This window comes from Chaetodon trifascialis, chromosome 12, assembly GCF_039877785.1.
Source record: "Chaetodon trifascialis isolate fChaTrf1 chromosome 12, fChaTrf1.hap1, whole genome shotgun sequence".
Classification (NCBI taxonomy): domain Eukaryota; kingdom Metazoa; phylum Chordata; class Actinopteri; order Chaetodontiformes; family Chaetodontidae; genus Chaetodon; species Chaetodon trifascialis.
In genome coordinates, this window is record NC_092067.1 from 6,175,384 (window position 1) to 6,186,107 (window position 10,724).

Sequence of the window (10,724 nt, forward strand, 5' to 3'; positions counted from 1 at the left end):
TGCTGTGGTGTAACCGATGTCAGATAACAACTAGCTTACATATAAAAATAGCTAATGGTATTTCAACGCAAACCGGCTGCTATATATAGTTTTCTTGGATCTGGACATCGTCTATAGCGTGTTGGACGGTGTTTATTCACGGTGTGATTAACCTGTCACCGTAATCTGTTGTTCAAATCCCAGATTAGTGAGCCCTACCTGAGACATCATGTCATTTCCAGCCGGGCTTGAATACTCCCAAGTAGACTTTTTGGCCCGATGGATGCCAAGTAGTGCCAGAGCCGGTGTGATCCTCAACCCATGTCCGGACTTGGCTGGTTCTTTGCGGCACACATCTGTTGTCAGATCCCCGTCCCTGGAGCCAGACGACTCCTTTGCCTCCGACTTCGCCCCTCTGCCCGCCTCCGCAGACAGCAGCTGCCTCGGTGTGGATAGATTTGCCCGGTCACCTGGAGGAGAGAGGCCTGGGACTGACAGGCCAGTGAACGATCTGTCATCTGTACCTAAGAGAAATTCAGATGGAGAGCTGGACAGTGTGGATGAGATGGCAAACAAGTCACAGGATCTGTCGCTAATGATGAAGTTGGAACAGGTAAGGACATTATTGCATTTCACAATCTGGTTGTCAAAATGAACACTACGTCAAATGTCTCCCTGAATAATGTCTGAGATACCTGAGCATGGCATCTGAAATTGACAGCTATTCCCACTACTATGTAATATGATGGACATCTGCTTGACAGTTTAACTGCTGACACTTGGCAGTCTGTTAATGTGATATAGAAACAGTTAACATGATGTACAGTATTCTATGTATATTAGGAGAAGACCCTGTTGTTACAGTGGTCTTTAGTCGCAAGACTAAGGCAGAATGAGCACCTTAAGTATTTGGATGTACGTACACATTCAGCCGCTCAACACACCAAACCAAATGGAAATAGGCTTGCAACAACAAATTAATCACTAATGTTAGGACATCTGTTGATGTCCTGAAAATGTCAATTTGTGTAGACTTCACTGCTTATTACATCACTACTCCCTGTTTACTTAATACCCCTCACCTCAATTACACGCACTCCCACACACACTCTGTCTATTATTAGTATTTTTCCTCTAAGGCTATTTATTTCGATGAGGATTCAAATAGTGATTTTACAAACTCTTCCCGAGTCCATGTAGCGCTTGTGAACAACTGAGCCTTTCCAGGATGCCCCTTTCATACCCAATCATGATAGCATTACCTGTTACCAGTGAGCCTGTTTACCTGTGGAACGCTCCAAACAGGTGTTTTTGGGGCATTCCACATCATTCCCAGTCTTTAGCTGCTTCTGTCCCAACATGATGAAACGTGTTGCTGCATCAAATTCAGAATAAGCAGATATTTACAAAAATCAATGAAGCTGATGAGGTCAGACTTTATTTATATTGTCTTTGTACTGTTTTTAACTGATATCATGTCAAAAAGGATTGCCAAGCGATCACATTGTGTATGTTTTACACAGCGTATCAGCTTTTTTGGATTTGGGGTTATATAAAATTGTGTTTGTGTAGTTAAGAAAATGGCAGCAGCACATGCAGGAGCAGCTAAAGGCCCATCAGTTGGAGGAGCTGCTTCGCCTACAGGAGGAGCAGCAGAGGCTGTTGGGAATGATAACTGGGTCCCAGGACTGCACAGGAGGTAAAAAAAAGAGCTATATAAATTTTTTTTCACTGAAGATACAAAATATGCCGGTTGTTGTAGCTTCTTTATGTTTATATTTTCCTTCATACGCTGTGTGAAGTGACTGTAATGTACCTTACAGATCACACAGAGAGTTCAGGGCTGTCAGGAGCAGAGTTGGGGTCACTCCAGGGAGACTGTCATTACACAGAGACCCTACACAGCCCTGCCATTAAGGGCCATAGATTCACACAGGGCTCAACCTGTGGCCTCCGACAGGAGACGGGGCTCTCACCAGCAGGGAGACAGGAGCGGCTACAAAGAGGTCCAGACTGTGAGAGGGTGGATGATGAGGAAGAGGGTGAGGAAAATGTTTTTGAGCTCAAGGTGACAGAATTTGTACAGTGTATTTGATTGTAGAGTACCATAGCCAGCACAAGCCTCTGCTCACTTTCATCGTTTCATTGTTGACATGATTGTGGAGTCAAATCACTTAAGTATGAAATTGTTTTTTTACAGACATGTGGAATTCCACAGATGATGACCAGGAACAGATTGTCGATACTAGCCATTTTCATGAGCATGACAACAAGTTAATACCAAGAAATGGTGTGGCTTTGACTGAAGTTAACAGCAGAAGAGAAGATGACGTCTTCCATGACAGGTAATTACTATATTCCAGCATTGTACACAGTGTTAAAACAAGACTCTCATGAAGAGATAAACCAAGCAAGTATACAGCAGAAACCTGTCAGTGTGGCTCTTATGTTTGCTGTTTCGTATGAGTGTATTTCTCGACAATCTTGTCTGTATGCATACATTTGCCTCTGTGCGTCTGTGTGTGTGCCCCTTTACAGACCTATCGGGGGTCAGAAGAAGACGTTTGAGGAGTTGCTGGAGGAACAGCTGAGGCTGGAGGAGCAGAGGCTGAAGTCTGCCCAGCAACAGCAGGTCAGACAATATAACAAGGGCTTCCATACATATAGTAAAAGGTAAACTTGACTGCGTTCGAAGCAGAAGAGTTTTGTAAGCAAAGCTCTTAAGATTGCCAAGCATTTAATTATGAGCCATATACACATTTGATTTATTGTTTGATTTGCAGACTGTGGGTGACAGTCTCACTCCAGACTGACTGTTATTGCCTCATGGTAATGCAGTTGCAAAGAGAGTCTCTCCCTGCATTCAAGGAAGCTTTGTTATCATAGGCTTTAGAGTTTTGATAATACCAAATATTTTTTAATGCAACAAACATCCATGCTACATTCATGTTGTGTCCTCTCACCTTAATAGAGCCAAGATGGAGATGAAGTTGTACAAGCCCCTCCTAAGAGGGCCTTTCTGAAGCGAGGCGAGGGCCTCTCAAGATTCACCAATAATCGCAAAGCCTCGCTGCAAAAAATGGAGCTGAAGAAGGACCCCAAACCTCAACTCCAGGCTAGAGTAATCTGTCGCAGCAACTCAGAGCCTGCAGCTATCCAGAGAGGGAGCACGAATGGTGCCCAACGGCTTCCTGTCCAGCGTAAAACTGCCACACTCAACAAGGAAAACCAACTGAGGGGGTTCATTTCGCCACCCCAGGGCATCAGAGTTGAGAGTAAGACAGCACGGACGAAAGTGTTGGGTAGTCATCAAAGGCAGAACACACAAGGATCAGAGTCGATTCAAACTGACCCAGAGGGTAGACGAGCCAAACACCTGGGGCAAGTAAAGGAGCGGAATAATAGGAAAGTGGGTCTGTCAGCTCAGGCCTCAGGGAACCTGGGTCACAACACACAGCCAAACCCTGTAACCAAACAGGTGGGCACGGTAAGAGGGCCGGAGAGGGCTGAAAACGAGGCACCTGTGGAGAAAAGCTGTGGTTCAAGAGTGCAATTGGAAGAAGGAGGAACAGAAGAAGAAGAAGGAGGAGGAGGAGGAGGAGGAGGAGATGGAGGACGAGATGGGGTTCCACAGGATTCCTTTGAGTTGTCGTTCCAGGAGAAGCTCCAGCGCTGGGAGTGTGACCGGCAGTTGGAGAACATGGAGCTGGGAGAGTTTGAGCTGCTGGAGCAAGCAGCTGAGGAGCTGTCCTTCTCGTCCAACTCCTCCTTTGTCATGAAGGTGCTTTATTCAACTCACTATTGTTTTAAGTCAGGTAGATATTCGCTGTCGATCAATCCAAATGTAGCTTGATGTTTTTTCCTTGTGCCTGATTACATGACTTGTCTTGGATGTCTTGTCTAGTTGTTAAATTTTCTCTGCCCCAGTCTCTTTTAATTCAATCAGCATTCAATGTTCTTTTAAAGCGGCTATAATCAATCTGTTTATAATGACAAAGGGTCACATAAGTACTTGTAGGTGTTTTCTGGTAGACTGCAGAGCTGTATACATCTTTCAGCTCCTTGTTTTGTTTTCCAGTTTGCAGCTTTTCTTTGCTGAACCACTCCCACCGCTCTCATCAGCGTACTATATAGTACTATATACATAGTCACAGCTGCAGTTAACCAGCTCTGAAAACCCTCTCATGTCAATGTTGTTTGCAGCATGTTTCTGCTGCCCCCAAGTGGCCAAACATCCATTATTGTATTTTTCTATACAAGGATATTCTGTTAGTTGCAATATGGGGATTGCGGAAAACAACCGCTCGGGCTCGGATAAAGAGATCAGCAAAAATCAATTCAGCCAGCATTTAAAGTTTTGCAGTAGTTACACACTTGTGTGGATTTTTGTTCCCAGTATGCTCCCGTTATGTTTGACCTGTTGACTGTCCAACAGTGTGATTTTAGTCTCTGTTCTGTACTTGTAGGTTCTTCAGATGGACCAGCTGCAGGCTGCCAGGGGGCTTCACCCACGAAGACTCTCCTCCACCCCCATCAAGTCACCTCCCAGAGCTGCGCTTCGGAGGTGCAGTAGTGTTGGTAGTAGTAGTTGTGCATATGAAAACAGTTCCATGAACTCAGATGTTGAGGTGGTGAAGATAAGAGATGATACACTGAAGAACAAGGTCAGCATAGAGGATGAGGAGAAGCAGGACAGTGGGAGAGAAGAAGAGCACAACAACTCTGATGTTTCGTCCTGTAGCGGCTCTGAATCTGAAGACCAGGAAGTGGTGGTCAAACCGCCTTTGTTTCCCAGCGCTCTTTGCTTTCCTGCACAGTCTGACCCGCCTTATGACAAGCGGTCGTATCAGGACGAGGACAGTTTTAGGGATTCAGCCTCTGATGATCAACCTCCACAAGATGAAGATGGGCAGAGTGACAGCGTTCTCAGCAATGCTGATGAGTCCACTCTGATAGAGGACAAAGACGGGCAGCAGGGTAGAGTTGTGTTTGATGACAATGACACATGGAATGACTTGGAGGACACTGCATTTGGCACAACCAATGACAGTGGGGGGGTTTCCATGGCAACAGCCAAAGGAATCTCGCCTCCTGAGCAGTCTCTGTTGAGGAAAGTGGCAGTGAGCAAAGTTGTGGAGCTGGATAAGGGCACAGTCATTGGTTCAGCTAATCAGGAGCCAGAACCTCCTCCTCCTCCTCCTCCTGCCTCCCAGCTCATGACAAGGTTGTTTCCCTCATTGAAACCAAAGACCCAGAATGCACCTATCCCTCCTCCTCCTGCTGCTTCTGTTGCTCTTGAGTCCAAAACGGCCGACGTGGAGACAGGTGAGACAAACACTTGTAGTGTTTTAAATGTCTTCAGCTGTATCAGCATTTGTCCTCTCACTGTTCAGTGAGACAGGAAGCACATTTGTTCACTCATGAATTAGATTGCTATTGAAGGATGGAAATGTGTTGCAGCTTATCCTTATTTTCATTATCAATCAGTCTCATATTGAGGTATTGAATGGAACCTCAATACCACAAAAGTAAACTACCCCTATGTATGGACAGATGTTGACTGGCTGCCACTTTATTGTGCCATGTATGTACTTCTATTTAAGAAAAAAAAATAGCAGGAAACAACTATAGAGAGGTGTTTAGAGGCCTGAGGCCACATCTGTAAATCCTCAAAGGATTATGATAAGAGTCACTTTGCTGAATGGTGACTTTTGCCAAAGCAGAGAGGATGAAACAGACTTGAGGTTGTGTGTGTGTGTGTGTGTGTGTGTGTGTGTGTGTGTGTGTGTGTGTGTGTGTGTGTGTGTGTGTGTGTGTGTCCTCATTCACAGGTCAGCAGTCTAGACTGCTGAAGGAGAGACTGGTTGAGCTGGAGATTGAGATCGAGAGGTTTAAGAAGGAGAATGCTGCCCTCACCAAGCTTAGACAGGAGAACGAGAAAAACCAGGAAAAGCTCAGGTGAGAGATCGGACTGCTCTTAATGTTGTTTCAAAACACCTTCGCAAACAGCTCTCTCCTCTGAGTTAGTCTTTTTGATTTCCTGCATGATGCTGCTTTACAGTTGTTCTCTATTTTCCTTCATGCTGTTTTGTTAATCTTACTTGTGGCTGTATGATTGGGATTTCTGTGTTTATGGGAGGCGATTCTGTACAAACCAAAGTCAAAATGTTGATAAGTTCTGCAAGTTCTTCTTGTGGCAAATTCTATGACGTCTTGTCTCTCTTTGCCTGTGTGGTTTATGTCTACTTTGTGTTGTTTTTGAAGGAAAGAGCGTTTGGAGTTTGAGCAGATGAAAGCAGAGGAGCTGGCCAAGTTTGAAGAATACAAGAAAGAGGAGAACAGGAAGCTGCAGAAGGAGCGCAAACTGTTTGAGAAGCATGCGTCGGCTGCCAGAGCCATGCCTGACAAGAAGGAACGAGAGGAAATCCAGGTGACACACTGATGAGACTCGCACCATATCAGCACTTCACGTCAGTGGACAGATAAGTTGATTCTGCATGTGTCTTCTTTAAAAAAAATACTAATGTTGCTGCACATCAACACAGCTTTTTAAGAAAGAGATTTAAGTTTGAGATTGGAGACATTAAATCAGTGAGTTATTTAAAGTCAACATGTTACATCTCTGGGTTAAGGGTGAGTTCTACAGTATGCAGATCTAGGAAAGTGTGTGGCACATTTTTCCCTCTTCACATTTTTTTTCACTTTATTGTACTTGTGTAATTACATGCTGTTTCAAAATCAAAACTAATAATGGTCACAAAAAACGCGACTGACCTGTTCATCAACACAAGAACAAGATATTATGTGTGAAATCTGAAAATAGGTGAACTCCCCTCTCAGTGTGTGCTTTCCCTCCTGCCAGGCGATGAAGCAGCAGCTGAGCTCCGTGCAGGAGGAGCTGAGGAGGAGGGAGACTCGCTGGGCCTCCACACACAGCCGGCTGCGGCAACAGATCGACTCCCTCAGCCGGGAGAATGCCTGTCTCCATGACGAGGTACCTCCCTGACCTCTGACCCTTTGACCATACCATGCACATTTCTTTTTCTTTGCTGTTGTGTTTCTGAGTGTTTTTTTTTTTAACTTTCTCTTGTAATTCAAGATTCGTATGTTGGAAAAGCTCCGCCTCAGTTCCTGGAAGACAGACCTCAATACAGAGAAGAACAAAGAGAAGAAAGATGGACCCAAAATATTTGAAAACAATGTGTCATCTGTGACCAAAGGAGTGAAATTTGCTGTGAGCATGTTTATCCTATGTTTTATTGGTTATATGCATGTTGTCAGTCACACGTGATCACACATGACACTCTGTTCACGCCTTCATTTCTTGATTGGGCTGAACAAATCAGTGACCACGACATTGTGGGACAATTCCCATCAAATTGTATTTGTCTCATAGAAAGGCAGTGCCTTATGTAAAAAAGCCAAAAAAAAAAAAAGTCCTCTCTCTTGGTTTTCAGAGTCCTCTTGACTCCAGAGGAAGCAGCAGCAGCCCTCCACAGAGCAGCACTGCTACAGCCACTAGGAGGGGCTCCAGGGAGAGCGGGCAGGGGGCTCCAGGTATGGTTTCAACTCACAGAGACATTTCTACAGTTCTGTAAAGACCAGACGATTTCTGGCATGTGGCTCTGGGGTTGCAGCTGTTTACAGACCTGTAAAGGTGCTTTGTTTTGAGGATGAAATCAATCAAGTCTTGATGGAAATGTACAGTATTATGGATGTAATTCAAGCAGCAGATGGTTTTTAGAACTGATACATAGTAATCTGGATTAAATCCAACTGAGTGTTGTTTTGTGTCAATTGTCAGCAGGGATAAAGAGCAGCTTGAGGAAGCCAGCAGGGCCAGCCTCCTCTTCCTCAGCCTCCTCTTCCTCCTCATTGGCTGGCAAGAGGACAGAGGAGAGGTCAACACCTGCCAGCAACAGCCAGGACAAGCAGGCAAACCAAGAGCGCTCGCACAGCTGCTCTCCGGTGAGACGTTAACACTGGTCTCTCCTCTCCGGTATAACAAATCTGTATAACCACTGAAGCTGCTGCACATTAACTACAGATCCCAAAAGAAGATGACATACAACTGATTTTAAGCACTGACTGTCCATCAAATTTAGGATAGATTTTTAAAAATCTGCTCAAAGCTTATTCGTTTATACAATGGGGAAAAAGCAACATATTGTGCAGCTAGCTAGAGCTAATTTACAGCCCCTGATCCTGCTCAGAGACTGCTGACAGTGTGGTCAGTTCAGCCAGTCACAAGTCCATTGTTTCCAGAGCTCAGTCAATAGGCCTGTGTTTAATAAGTGTTGGTTTTTTGACATCTTCTCATTGTAGAAAAGAGATTCTCTGACAAAAGACCCAGACAGCAGTGAGGCTGAAGAGCCAGACTCAGCTCAGGAGGTTATCACACACCCTGATGGGAAGGTGAGACAGTGGAAAGGTGTGTCATTTTCACCACAATATGAAAACTCCACCAGGCAGGAGATGTTTTCCACACTCTGAGACTCCAATGACGAAAACTGCACAGCAGGAAGTGGCTGATTTTATCAGGTGACCTTCATTTGGATCTCAAAGGGAATGGCTGCCGATTTCAAAGACCAAAGACCACGTGTTAGTCCATCTGTCAGTAAGACCCCCCCCCCGTCGCTCTCATGTGTTCCTACTGAAGATGTGAATCTTTAAATATGGCTCACAAATGTAGAGCTCCTAACCAGCGTCAGCTCACCTGCCACAGTGAACAGATTTGACTACATTTTGTTGCTCCAGTATGGTTTATGATTTTCAGTTTGTTTGTTGTGTGTTATTGATGTTAAGTGTCAGCTGCTGATGTAGCTCTGCTTGTGATTCTTCCAGATAGAGAAGGTTCTGGCCAGTGGCGATCGCCTCATTGTCTTCCCCAACGGGACCAGAAAGGAGGTTTCAGCAGACGGACTGACAGTCAAAGTCACCTTTTTCAACGGAGACACCAAACAGATCACAGCGGACCAGAGAGTGGTGAGACGTTTAGGCTGAACATAAAAAGCCTGTTGGGCATGTCACCCACCCGTCCTTCTCTATGGGTGGCGCTCTTAACATCGCTCTGCTCTTTGTGCTCAGATCTACTACTACGCCGAAGCCCAGACGACACACATCACCTACCCAGACGGCATGGAAGTCCTGCATTTCCCCAACAACCAGACTGGTGAGAGCACATGATCACTCTATAGTGAGCCGTTAAGAGCATCATCACCCACAACTCCTGCGTAGTATACCTTTAATCTATGATAATGCAACAAGTATGCCACCACTGGATTTTTTTTTTTTTTTTTTGGATCAAGGTCTTTTTATTTAGGTTTTACAACCACCACTGGATTTTGACACAACTTCTATATGTTATCTTTTTTCATCCATTTGGCCGCTAATTGAAAAAATATTTTATATGCTTATTGGCTTCATTTCTAAGAGGGCTGCACTGAAAGTCAAGTTCAAAAAGCAAACAAAAATGCAATCGATGAGTTTTGGTAAAGTGAAAATTTGCCATGATCTCCACAAACTGCACCTCAGTGCCTGAAAGCAGCACGGTTATGATTACACTGTAATCCATCGCTTTGTATTTGTGCTGCAGAGAAGCATTTCCCAGATGGCCGAAAGGAAATCACCTTCCCAGACCAGACGGTCAAGAACCTGTTCCCCAGTGGCCGAGAGGAGAGCGTGCTGACAGACGGGACCATCATACAAGTCAACCCGTGAGTAAAGACCACAGCAGCGCAACCAGCAGTGATTACAGTAACCAAGAACATTTACTCAAATACTGTACTTAAGTACATTATTGAGGTACTTCCAACTTCTTTATACTGAAGATTTTACATAAAATCTGCTCAGCTTCTAAAAGACAGTGTTGTGTTAAACCACTGGGTTTGTCATGTTTCAGATGTCTGTGAGGTGTGAGCAGATATGTCACACATCAAAAGTAGAAGTGATGCTTCTGTATAATGGACACTGAAGTACATTTAGTTGATAATACTTTTGTACTTTTACTTCAGTTGGATTTTGAATGAAAGACTTGTAATGGAGTAGTTTTACCCTTATATTGGCACTAACAACTGTTTCCATTATCAGTTGACCTGGTGTGTATTTTCTCAGTCATTTTGTCTGGACAGTGTCAGAAAATAGAAGAAGAAAAACTGAAATTTCACAGGGATGAGCTGTTGTCTGCTTCAGCTGTTTGGTTCTGTTTTAAAGTCTCACATTACATGAAAACTAACAGTGCTGCCTGTCTCAGGGACGGCACCAAGGAGATCCATTTCAACACGGGCCAGAAGGAGATCCACACGGCCGACTACAAGAGGAGGGAGTATCCAGACGGTACCGTGAAGACCGTCTACACTGACGGCAGGCAGGAAACCCGCTACCCCACCGGACGGCTCAGGATCAAAGACAAAGAGGGCAATGTCATCGTGGACAATGGGGCGTAGAAGCACCATGTCTCAGACTTAGTGAGGCTAATCTCAGTACACCTCTGATTCCCAGAGACTTGCAAAAAGTCATCATGCTGCCAAAATCAGAGGCAAAGCTACAGCTGACAGTCCACAGTGTGAGTGTGAAGAAGTGAAAAGCCTTTTTAAGAGCTTTGTAATTCATAGTTAGAGCAACAAGTGATTTAGATATCCACAGGATACCTTTCAGACTCAGGTTTGTTTGAATGTTTCTACACGTGCGCACCTGTTCTGTCTGTTCTTGTGCACAAAGATGCACACAGGTTCTGATTACAGGTG

At 44.6% G+C, this 10,724-nt stretch overlaps 1 protein-coding gene across 1 annotated transcript; it reads left to right on the forward strand.

The window, feature by feature from the left end:
* The first annotated feature begins 208 nt into the window (after nt 1-208).
* On the forward strand, nt 209-10,541 carry cpap (centrosome assembly and centriole elongation protein). The gene is made up of 18 exons (XM_070975946.1): nt 209-592; nt 1,552-1,678; nt 1,803-2,021; nt 2,180-2,324; nt 2,518-2,611; nt 2,951-3,760; nt 4,446-5,304; nt 5,811-5,937; nt 6,244-6,409; nt 6,842-6,973; nt 7,079-7,213; nt 7,437-7,536; nt 7,784-7,947; nt 8,305-8,394; nt 8,824-8,964; nt 9,067-9,151; nt 9,575-9,695; nt 10,232-10,541. Exons 1-18 carry the CDS (start codon nt 209-211, stop codon nt 10,422-10,424), a joined length of 4,092 nt encoding a protein of 1,363 aa, XP_070832047.1. The 3' UTR covers nt 10,425-10,541.
* The last annotated feature ends 183 nt before the right edge of the window (nt 10,542-10,724 follow it).